Source organism: Desmodus rotundus, chromosome 2 (assembly GCF_022682495.2).
Source record: "Desmodus rotundus isolate HL8 chromosome 2, HLdesRot8A.1, whole genome shotgun sequence".
Classification (NCBI taxonomy): domain Eukaryota; kingdom Metazoa; phylum Chordata; class Mammalia; order Chiroptera; family Phyllostomidae; genus Desmodus; species Desmodus rotundus.
Window position 1 is genome coordinate 174,279,513 of NC_071388.1, and position 12,511 is coordinate 174,292,023.

The following is a 12,511-nucleotide window of genomic DNA, read 5'->3' on the forward strand; positions in this document are numbered from 1 at the left end:
TTCAGGAAATGATTTTATTTTCCAATTGAGATTTTGCCAGCCTGTTCTATTTTAACTCGTTCTAAAAGTCTTTCTAAATTCACACCCATTCCTGCCCCTTGAAGTCCAACGTCCTCTCCTTGATGTGTCAGGATTTCCAGAACTTAGTTCATTGTCTGTACTCATGCTACACTAAGAATGGTGTTTAGATGGGGTGGGAGGTTGGCCTTATGTGTTCTCTGCATTGGAAATTGCAGTTTGGACTAAATAGCTTCTGTTATTGAGTCCTTTCTCTTAAAACAAAGAATATTAGGGAAAAAATGATAATAGCTAATTGGATGCCAGTTAATTATAGTTTTAACCTGATGGAGCCTGTTAGAGCTTTAAACTGCCTTTAGTTAAAATTTTTCGTAACTGGGATGCTGGGCTCCTGTTTCGGTAGGACTGCCAAATCCCACTGTCGTGGAAGGTTCTGTGTATTCCAGATGCAGAAGCTCCTCTGTACAGGGATCAAGCAGCCTCGTAGGTGGCCGACTAGACCAATAAGGCAGTGTTTACAGAGAAAATCACACCAGCAACTAGGTGACAAAGGATTGCTGCTTTTTAGCATTTCCCAAACTGGTGTTCTAAGAACACTGCCTTTGCAAGATGTTGATAATGAAGAAGGTGTTCTCTGGTGCGGATTTACGATCTGTCTGGACGGTAGCCCTTCTCAGAGCCTCTGGAGCCTTGCTGCACACTGTGATCCCCCTTGAGGGGCTCCGGGGGAGCCAGTTCCTCAAAGGGAGTCAGCACAGAAGCCCTCCAGTGGCTCTCCCAGCTTGTGGTTGTGGCACCTGGTTGGTTGCAGAACACCGATGGGGAAGGTTTGCCTCTGGGCTTCAGGGCCCCTGCCCTGTCCCAGAGAGGTGTGATGTTCTGGATGTGTAAGCGTGATCTGCACTGTGGCCACGTGAAGAAAACAACATTCAGTAGTATTGCACACCAGCCACAACACCGTTCCTTCTCCGATTGCTAATTATTGGCTGGTCTCATAAAAATAAAACAGCTGACGCAACCTGGCGCAGCAGCCAGGGCCCCTTGCCCAGGCAGCGCGGACGCCACGTGGCAGCGTTTCCATGTAGCCTCCGTTTCATAACCTGTGGGCGCTCTTAAGCAGGGATTATATAATCATTTTGGAAAGCACCTTAAATTGAAGCAAAATTTTATAAAGTCATGGGCAGGGGTGCTCGTGATGTATAGTTTCCAGCCCTAAATGGCGTTGGTCCATTTTATTGCTGGCTCTACATTCCAGCACAGAAAACAGCGTGTGGTTCAGTGCCCAAACCTTCCCCAGTGGAGCCTTTTCAGAATCAGAAGTCGGTCTTCCAACAAACTCAGTGTCCCTAGTCATTGTGGATAAACTGCATGTCAGTCTACAGGGGCAGAGTCAAAGTCCTCTTCACTCCTTTAAAGGGTTTTTAAAATGCGTGCCTAGAGCAAGCGTTGAATTCATCGACTCAGCTGCTCCGTCAGTCCCAGTTCTTAAACTTCCAGACTGTTTAAACTGTAAATGGTTGCATTTTTTGGACATTAAATAAGAGGTGTAGTATTTCTAAAAATATTGTTATATCTAGCATGAATCATGAACATGGAATATGAGCGTGGAGATAGTTACATGCTAAAATTATTGGGAAAAGAACTCCCTATACATTTGTTATACTGCAAGGGGTCTTTGAATGTTAAAATGTAAAAGTATTTGGTTTTGTTTTGTTTTTTTAATTTTTATTTGTATTTTAAAAAAAAATTTTATTTAGAGGGGAAGGGAAGGAGAAAGAGAGGGATGGAAACATCAATGTGTGGTTGCCCCTCATGTGTCCCCCACTGGGGACCTGGCCCACAACTCAGGCATGTGACCTGACTGGGAATCAAACCAGTGACCCCTTGCTTCGCAGGCCTGCACTCAATCCACTGAGCTACACCAGCCAGGGCAAAGTATTTGGTTTTTTAAATGTGTGTATTTGCATTAAGCATGAGAGATGTTTTTTCTGTGACACACATAGATAAAAGTGAACGTGCCAGATCTCAGAGAGGCGAATTTGGAAGTATGGCTCTTTTCAGTGTTTTCAAATTGGAAAAACAAACAAAAAGCAGCCCATTTAAAAGCTAAGAAATACTACTGCTTTAAAACAACTGATGAATCAGAAGCTCATGTGTCACATTTTACTTCAGTAGGCATTTGCCAAACGTGGGCTGCTTAGACCTTGAAACTGAGACTAATGTGTACAGAGCAGGGCTGTTTCCATCTTTGCTGTTGTCATGGATGCCAGTGAGCATGTGACGTCACGTGGTTGTTAGAGTAACTCATGTAATTATATTCCACTAAACCAGAAAAGTGTTCCCTGAGAAACATACTGTAAACGTGGTGATATTATCCTGATTCTGAGGGTGGGGAGAAAAGGGCGCTGGCTTGGCTGTGGGAACCGTGAGGTTCTGGTCCAGCATGTCGCTCTCAGACATCCCCAATGACACCGTTTCGAGAGCAGGGACCTTGTGTTACACATTTGGTGTCCCTCACAGCACCCAGCCCAGGGGCAGCTGGTGATGTGTTTGTATAGGAAGGTGTGGCAAATAACTGTGGACCAGGTGCTTAACCCTTGAGGACGTGTGAGAGGGAAGATGTGGACTGGAACACTGCTTCCCACGGTGTGCCGCATGCACCACCGGTGGGACAGGTGGCGGCTTCCAGTGTGCACTGATGGACTGTTCAAAATTTTATCACTTAAATGCATTTCAAATGGGTATTAGAAATGCAAGTGGCACATCAAACTCGTGATTCTATCATTGTCATTCTGTAGGACACCACTGCTTTCAAGCAGCTATGTATTTAGGCTAGAAATAAGGGTTAGCATAATGTGTAGATATGACCAAAATTGTGGAGGACTTAGGTGAATAACCAGAGTTTAGAAACCATAGTCTGTAGGCACACCAGGCCGTTTCCTTTTCTGAAACGCTTTATTTTATTTTCTCATTTTGTTGGTAATTTAATAGAACCCCTTCCCAGTTTATATTTTTGCTCTGCAGAAATGGAGAAAAATGGAAAAATAGCCTGTTGGTCTTCCATTTGAAACGTGGAAACGAGTATCTTCACCCTCCTTACTTTACAGGAATGTGAGGAGTTAATGAATTTCAGATTACTGAAGGCTGAGTGACAGCTGCGGGAAGTGGAATCCCCCATGATATAAGCCCTGTGTGGAAGTGCCAGTGCAAAGGGGGAACACTCTATCCGCTAGAAAACAAAAGCTGGGTGTTGTGCAGTCATCAGCTGTTCTGTGTGTACCTTCATTTGTCTTGCTCTTTTCTCCTAGGTTCCTGGTGCAATTCAGACAGGACAAAGTATGTGTGAAGTTCATTCAGGGCAGCCAGAAAAATGGGAGTGTCCCAACGTGCAAACGAAAAAACAACCGTCTCCTGGAAGTCGCTGTTCCTTAACCGGTGCCTCCCTCCTCTCGGCTTTCACGGACTTGTTTCTTTGTAATAGTGCAATTTGGTTTGGTTTTGTTCAGTTTGGGGGTCACTGTCTGTTTGGGAATTGTCAAAGGCTAATACCATTAGAGTCTCTTGGCAAAATAAAAATATTTGACTAATCAATTTTTATTATTGGAATAGTTTTAACCCTTGCAGTGCACATTCTGTGCACAGTCCCGGGAGAGGACTGTAGACACTAACCGTGTCCATGCCATGTCGTTACGTGTTCTTGTTTAGTTATCATGTTAGCGCTGTGTACCCTAAGTCAACATGTTACTCACAAGTCATTAATACATCTAAGTATAGGAAACAGTCTTAAAAGGTAGTGCATTCACTCATCCAATATTTATTGAATTCCTACTCTGTGCTAGGCACTGTGCTAGACAGTAGGAAAAGTTATTAGGGTTTGTTTTGTAATTGTTTTTAAGGCCATTGCATTCTGGCTGGCTTGTGTTGGCTTCACTAGGGCTGAGAGAGTTGGAGGAGGTTGAGACCAAAACAGTCCCTGTTTTGACGGACAGCGTGGTTTTAACGATGTGTGCTTCAGGAAGGGCTGGTCCTCGGAAGGAGAAATACCTGGCTGGGTAAAATGCCTCCATGTGTCCATTTGAAAAGAGAAAGTTGACATTTGAACAGGACTTTTAACTTGTTTAGATCTCTAGTAATTCCTTAGAAAACTTTCTTATTAAGAAGTCGTTCTTATTTTAGAAAAAATGACAGAAACAGTCCAGTAAGATTATATTTTCTGTTTCTGATAAACATCATGTATGATCCTGCATATGCTAATATCTGCAGAGTGTTGTTTTCACACCAGTTTCAGTAAATATTTTAAACAGCTAATGCATTGGAGGGCTGAAAGCCTTTCCGATAGGGGCAAACATTCTATATGATGTGCAATAAACATCCAAGACCTTTTTTGAAAGTTTTATTTATAATACACATTTTGTATGAGAGAGGTGATTGGTACAGGCTGCATATTTTAATCAAGGATCAAAATTGTGTTAATTTGCAGGAACTTTTTTTTTTCAAATTTACAATAAGGATTAGTTTTGCAAGCTACGTTTGAAACTTTGAAATCAAACTGTTTCTTATTTGGGAGGATAATGTATATACAATGGTGTGACAAATAATAAAACTGCTCTAACTTGGTGCCCTGTCCTGGATCACAGCCGTATCTTTGTGTTTCGAGGGGCTTCCCTGTGCCGCGGGTCAGTGTGCTGTCACACGGAAAGCCTTCTGACCCGACCACTCTGTGTTCTCTGCGTGATTGCAATGCATTTATCTTTCATAAACCAGAAGCATTCGTTGAAAGTATTTTCTGGGGATTTTATTTTCATTTTTGTACTTAAAAATACTGCTTCCATAAAGAAATTCTCAGAAGCCTTCGTGTTCATTGGTCCCGAGAGAGGAGATAATTACTTCCCCTCAGTCTTCTCCAGCATGTACCTCAAGTGGGAGATGGATGATTCCTGAAATTGGTGCGGAGAAATTTGGACCTGAGAGATGTTTTATATTTCATTTTATTTTTATTGAGTTTATTGGGATGACATTGGTTAATAAAATTATATAGATGTCAGGTGTACAATTCTATAATACGTCCCCTGCGTATTATATTGTGTGCTCACCACCCCAAGTCCAGCCTCCTTCCATCACCATTTATCCCCCACTTTACCCTACTCTCCCCACCCCCTTTCCCTCTGGTAATCACCATACTGTTGTCTGTGTTGATGAGGTTTTGTTTGTTTGTTTGCTGAATCTCTTCGTCTTTTCCCCCCAGCCCCCAACTCCCTCCACGCTGACACCTGTCAGTCTGTTCTCTGTACCCGTGGGTCTATTTTGTTTGTTAATTTATTTTGTACATTAGATGCCACATTTTTTTAGAGAATGTTTTTAGAAATATTTAATAGATTCACATTGTTCAAAATACAAATAAGTATAAAAAGATACAAGCTCTCCATGTCATCAGTCACCCATTTGGTCAGTTCTCATGTCCCCCGAAAGTTAACTGCTGTTTTTAGTTGCTTTTGCATTACTTTTAGCAAACGCTTCCAAGAGAAAATAAAAATATAGATTGTTATCTTTCTCCTATTTAGCAGACCAAAACTAATATATTACAGGCATTGTTCTCTGCCTTTTCCAGTCTTCATGCTCTTTACAGGGGCAGAGTGCCCTGTTGTGTGGGTGCACTATCGTGTATTTGTCCAGTCCCCAGCGACCCTCACTGGGTTGTTTCCCGAAGGGAAGTGTAGGTCCAGGAGAGAGAGGACCCGTGGTCCAGGGGTCTACTTGTTAAATTTCCCAAACACTTTATTTGCGGATGGTGTATTATGACGATTAGCAATAATAGAAGTTACAATAATGTGTATCTTTATAAAGTAGTTTTAAAAGAGAATGTTTTGCGTATACATGCATTACTGAAGTGTTTAATAATGTCTGGTCATGAAATTCATTCTAGGTGGGTTATGACTAGACTTGCTGGAAAAGGTTTTCTGAACTTCAGCAAGAAAGCTTCCCTATGAGTCAGGGTGAAATCTGCCTCCTTAGAGCTCCCTAAACTAAGCTGGCCAGTGGGGGAGCGTGCCCTTAATGCAGTTGGAGTGAGAATTCCTAGTGCTTTCAGTGTGTGTAGTGATGCCTCCTTTCTTTTCCGGAGGGAGCAGCCTAGCAATTGAGGAACGTGTGATTGCTGAGAGCAATTATTTAGAAATGGAATATTAAACCTTGGTTTTCAATCCTGAAGTCAGAGTTGACTGCCCTTCAGAGGAATGTCAATCACTTTTCTCTTGGAACCTTTGCGCTCACCATTGGGGAAGGCAGTGGTAATGACCTCCCTGGAAGTGAGCAGAGGCCCCACACTCCAGGTGACCCCCTGTAAGAGCAATGTTTCCCAAAATGTCACCAAGGCACCTAGATCAAAATCACAAGGAAAATTTGTTTTAACAAAACAAAAAAAACCATGCAGATTCCTAGGCTGTACTCCTTCCCAACAGAATCACAGTCTCTGGAATAGTTTGAAAAGGCACTTTAAAGAAAATCTCCAGGTGACGGGCACATTTAAGTTTAAGAACCACCAAAAAAAAAAGCTAGAACTTCTCTGCAGATACACACAGCCATCTGTCTTAACAAGTCTTCTAGAAGGTGACTCTGATGCGTACCCAAGTGTGACAACCGCTAGCCGCGAGCTTCTCGAGCTGCACACGGCCCTGTTGGCTGCCCCTGCCAACGCTTCCCGCCCAGCCACGCTGCCTGGCCAGGGGTCCCTGGCAAGCTGTAGCACTGCTCCGCTGTAGCGGGCGAGCAACCAGTACTTCTTAATCTTTGAATTTCTGTCACTGTCCTGCAACGGAGAATTAAAGTATTGATACCTCTTAAGTTACACACAGTTACCCTTTGCTTTTGACTTCATCCACTGATACAGTGCAGAAAAGGAACATGGGAAAGTTACTCTCTAATAGACTGGTTACAGTTTGGTATTTCACACTGTTGGGATAACTTGGACCCAATACTCAAACCTTCAGCTCAAGTTTGAATACCTTTGCTGATACCTCAAGAGTTACAGGGTGTGTCTTTAATGGCAGAGCACCAGGCCAACAATTCTGAAAATCATAGGCACAATCCTCAACATTGAGGATTTGGCTGAAATCTAAGAGAATAAATGGCTGTGTTATTATGCTGCCATTGGAGTCAATAGGCTGAGTGAGAACTCTCAAGTTCATGTAATTGAGCATAATTATGATAAATAGAGAATGGTTTAAAATTCTTTCAGGCTGATAATGAACAACAGTGTTTTGGTCTTTTTATATGCTATTTTTCATAGTTCAGGCAGTTAGGTTCTAAGATACTCAAATAACAAGCACTCTAAGTTGGTGTATGTTGCCAGGGAAGGAGTTAGTAAATTTTGTCATGTGTCTACTGTGTTTTTTCCAGAAGTCACTGTGGTAATAAGCGCCTTTGTTTTTAAGCCCGGCATTGTTTCTCCGGTATACTGCAGTGCTCACACTGGGATGGAGCAGGGTAGAAGGGAAGAGAACAGACAGCAGTGTGGCTCTTCCTGGTGAGAAAAGAGCTGTGAGTTTTGACTGTCCCCTGGAGGATGGTGTGTTGACGAGTTAATATGTTATCATTGGAGGGGTTTTTTCTTTGGATTGTTTGGACAGTTTCATTGGGTGCTCACTCCCAGCTTTTGGTTAGCTGATTGTTGGTAAGCCATGGCCTAGATGAGCTGGCACTGGCTTTCTGGTCTCATCTGCTTCTATTCCAATAGCCACTCGGTAGAAAATTAATTGTTTTTGAGTTGGTTTCCTCCAAATTGTGGAATTGTTTGCCTCACTCTCTTTGGTTTGGAGATCATTTTCAAAATCTGGAGTTCATTATAGTATAGCATAAGCCACAGCCTCTTCCTCATTAATTTTTTTTTTATTGCTGGCAAGATGGCCAGATCCCCTCTGCTCAGTTTCATAAAATTCAACAAAAGTCAACTTTGTAACTAAGGAAAATAATATCAGCTTCTCAGCGTTTAAGGAGGAAACTGGGAACAGAATTTAATACCATATTTACCCAAAGGCCTTGCGGTACTGCGAAAGATACAGCTCAACCAGCCATTTTATCATTTTACTTATTTTTAAATGTTTTTTGATCCAGTTTTGAGATACGGTTGACATATAACATTGTGTTAGTTTTAGGTGAACAACATAGTGATTTGGTAAGTGTGTATTATGAAATGATTATGACAATAAGTAGTTAATATCCATCACCTCACATAGTTTCAATTTTTTTTTTTATCGTGATGGGAACTTTTAAGATTACTCTAGGTCATTTCTTATTTTATAGTCAACTTTCCTTTTTTTCCTTCTCATTTTTCCTGTAGTCCAGTTCACCAATTCTTTCTTATGGTTAGTACTTTTTGTTTCCTCTTTAAGAAGTTGTTTGCCCCAGGTTATGAAGATATTTGCCTATGATTTCTTTTAGAAGCTTTATTTTAGCTCTTTAGTCTTACTGGAATTGGGGGGTTTTTTTTGGAATGTTGTAGAGAGTCAAAATTCGCTTCTTCCATATGGATATCTGTGGACCCAGTATCTTTTATTGAAAAGGCCCCCCTTGCCCCTCCCACTGTTTCTAGATTCTCCTCTATTAAATTATTTATCTGTGCAATTACTAAACTGTTCATTATTACAGCTTTTTAACATGTTGCCATAGTCATTTAGAGGAGAAATTTATAACTCTTAGAGCTCCTACACTCTTGTGATAGGAGGGGTAAGAATTAAAACTAATAAATGCACATTTTTCGATATTTGGAATAGTGACAGTTCATCAGAGTTCTAAAAACACAAACATAAAATCACCCCTATTTTGGGTACATGAGCCTGGGAGTTCTGATGGGCTCATATGGGGGGAAATATGAAATGTTGCCTTGAAATAAATTAATGACTTCTAATTTCATGTGATATTTTGGTTTTCCATTAACTCAGTGGTTTCTGTATTACTGATTATCCCCATTTTAAGTTTTCCCCTAAGTCTTCATACAATGGCTCTCTTATATGAGTGCCATGTGAATATTCTGCTTTTAGGTAAGACTGTTTCCCTCTCAGATTTGGTTTCTTTGGTGGTGAGAAAACTCTGATGACTCTCCTACTTCTTTAACAGTCTTTAACAATATTTTTACAATCTTTTACAACTGGTCATCTTGTGCAATGGTAAGAGTTAATAGATGAGGCCAGATGGCGCTAGAAGTGGAGTCCACATCTTTGGCTTCTCTAGTATTCACACACTTTCTTAGAAAAAAAAAAAAGATTTTTCTAAATCATTTCTGAGTAATCACCCCATCCATTCTCTTGTGTGCAGTTCTGAGCTAGTTAATTCCAGAATTGCCTTTTCTAAAATGATCACCGCAAACTCAGCTTTCCTGAAGTTTTGATTTTAATTTGAGAGGAACAGTACCAAGAAGGCATTTAAAATTTTCAGTAGCATTAAATGCAAACACATTTTTTTTTCACAAGAGGAGCAGATTGTAGGCAAAGGAAAACATTTAACGTTTATTTTTTATGCTACAATAATAACTGCCTGGAAGAGTACACGTCTTTAAGTCAAGTAAGAGATAAGTTTGCATCAGTCTGAGCTCGCAGACAGCAGGGAGAGGGGTAGAGTTGTTGAGACGTTGCAGAGCAGAAAAGAAAGATTTTCCTCCACTTAGAAACCTGAAAGCAGTCCTTCAGCTCAAACACACCCTTTCCTTTCTTCAGTAACGATATATCTGGTGATACTGCTGTCCTGTTGGCCCTTAAATCCTGACTCCTAAAAGGGGAGACTCTCATATTTAAGCAGAGTAATCGGGAAGACTCCTCCTTGTTATAACCCCTGAAAATGAATTTGCTGAAGTTTGCAAAGAGCTTTTAAAATGTAAGCTCATAGAAGTTAGGACTACCTATTAGGTAGGACTCAGCACTGTTTTATTCAATTGAAAGTACCTAATACTGTCCGATGGGAGAAAATCAGTAAGTTTCTATTCAGATGACCAACCCAACATTTTTTTATCCTCACGAGGACATTTTTTTTTAATTGCTTTGTAGAGAAAGAGGAAGGAAGAGAGAGAAACATTGGTGTGAGAGAGAAGCATCGATAGCTTGCCTGTACATGCTCAGACAGGGGATGGCAGGTGCTGGGAAGCGGGACCAACCCTACAACCTAGGTGTGTGCCCTGACACGAACCGAACCCACAAACTTTCAGTTATGGGATGACGCTCCAACCAACTGAGCCACACCAGCCAGGGCCAACCCAGCATTTTTGAGAATCAAGTTCAAAAAAGGTTTACAAGTTTAATGAGCATTATTTTGAGCATTTGGTTAGCTGTAAATAAAGACGAAAAGGAAGATGTTCATAGGTATCTCAGTGTTTACTTTTGTCGGAAAACACCTTCACTTTACGGTAGCCTTGAATGTAAACAGGGCAAAAGTTTCTGTGTCTGGGTATTGTTGTGGACAGACTTGGCCCGGGGTAGGGTAGAGACCCAGGAAATGGCAATAGTTGGATTATAGTCTTTCTGATCATTTTGGAGGCTGTTTCATAACAGCTGTCTTTACTTCCTTGCACAAGTTGGACTTGAATCTGAAAAATAAATGGGATCTGGTAACATTAAAAGCACTTGGAGACTGTTGCTGAAAAATTACAAAAAGGGAAGGAAATCCACCCACCACCCACTTTGTTCTGTCTACTAGGGAAAAAAAACAGCCTTGCAGATGAAGAGGCCATGTGTGGTGTCTTGAACTGCCCCAAACCATACCAGACACACGTTTGTTTGAAAGAATTTATTTCACAAATGTGGTTTGAGACGTATAGAAACAGACAAACCATTCCTATCCCTGTCTAAAATGCCATTTCTGATGGGTACATGTGGCCAGTCAGGGCGATGGGTACAGGTCTGCTAACCTCACCCGTACTGCTCAGAAGTCATTAGTCACCTGGCTGCCACTTACCCTTCAGACAGACCCATCTTGAACACTTCATTTTGGGGGCAACCACTTTCAGGGTTTCAGTATATTTTCTGTTGAGACGGTACATTCTATCAATGGGAACTGCTGTATATTGAGGATAGAAGTTAAATTCTTCCAGTTTTGCCATTGAGTCGTATTATGATGTGATCAAGTCATGTATTTTTCAATTTTTCAGTAACTGTATCAACATTTGTTCTTTTCCTGGAGCTGGTAAAATGCCTTTACACCAAAATCCAATCCCAATTTTGCTCTTAGACTTTACCTCAACTAGTCCTGCCGAATCTGTATAATTAGACAAAAAGGCCGGCCGGCGTCTTGGCGGAAACCCCGCACTACTGTTCACAGGAAGGCACATTGAGAGTGCCTCAAACATCGCCACCCTGACTTGGAATGTGGATGCTGAGGATTAAAAGTGTCAGTGAAGGAAAAACACCTTTCTACTCTTGCCTAAAAAGAAGAGAATTTTCCCTTTACAGAATGAGATTTCAAGAATATCAATGAAATAAGAGATTGTCTCTGTCATCTCGTTGGGTGGGTCCACATTTTCTAGTATGAAGACCCTTGTTAACTTTTTTGTGAACAACTGGGTGACGGTGGTTATGCTTGTAGCATCTTTTGATTGGGCAAGTACCTAATTTTTATAAGTTCATGACTTGAGTAGATTTGCATTTTCTTAACCACAGCACATCTCAACACATTTGCAAAATGGAATCATATATGTTTGTAATCATTGATACAATCAGTAAGGCTTGGTGTATATGGGCTGACTAATGGGCCTTTTGCAAAAACTCCAACGTTTGGGAATTGCCAATCTGTATCCTCTCATTTCTTCACTTCATAGATAAGAAAAATCAGGGCTCAAAGAGGTTCAGTGATTGGTCCAAGGTTTCATGGTCTGTGGCAGAGCTAGAATGCAATCCGTGTTCTCTTGATGTTCCACTCCGCCACAGGCTCCCTTAGGAGGATTAGGAAAAAAATGTCCAAATTTGAACTTTCATTTATGGATTTATAGTGGTAGATATTAATGGAAGATGCCACAATACAAAAAAACTGAAGGAAAGATGGGACCCCCCGTACAAAAGTTAAAATTGGTGGTGCCCGGCACTTAGTAATTATTCAGTAAATAGAGCAGTTAGAAGCGCAGCTTCTTTCTCCTATTTAACCCTCTTCTCTCCCTGAGCATTCCAGGTCCCTTAAACATGAAGTTTTCATTGTCCTTGTTTACTCGAGTTACACACTTGAATGTTCAAACCTGCTTTTCCCAAATATATTTATTTACAATAATTCAATTCCCACCTCTGTCCATTCTCCCCACCACCCATAACTATATAATAAGTTCATGGGACTTAATGCGTACCTGTGAACCATCCTTCTGGCAGTAAATGGGCAGAAGCAGATGGAGTATTCTCATTTTCCAGGTAAAAGTTTCAGAAACTTTCTCTCTTGCAGTCCCAAGGAAAGTGACATTGATATGAACAATTAAGTAAGTTTTCCCTTGGTCTTCTGTTATTCTTTCTGGTATTATAGGAGCGATCTC

General features: G+C 41.1%; 1 protein-coding gene across 5 annotated transcripts in view; it reads left to right on the forward strand.

The window, feature by feature from the left end:
* MYO1B (myosin IB) overlaps positions 1 to 4,863 on the forward strand; it is a 165,872-nt gene extending 161,009 nt beyond the window's left edge. For all 5 annotated transcript variants that reach the window (XM_024563936.4, XM_053918882.1, XM_045198272.2 and 2 more), the window contains one exon: positions 3,327 to 4,863. In XM_024563936.4, the coding sequence (XP_024419704.2) occupies positions 3,327 to 3,450 (124 nt within the window). In that variant the 3' untranslated portion in view covers positions 3,451 to 4,863. The remainder of the gene's footprint in view (positions 1 to 3,326) is intronic.
* The last annotated feature ends 7,648 nt before the right edge of the window (positions 4,864 to 12,511 follow it).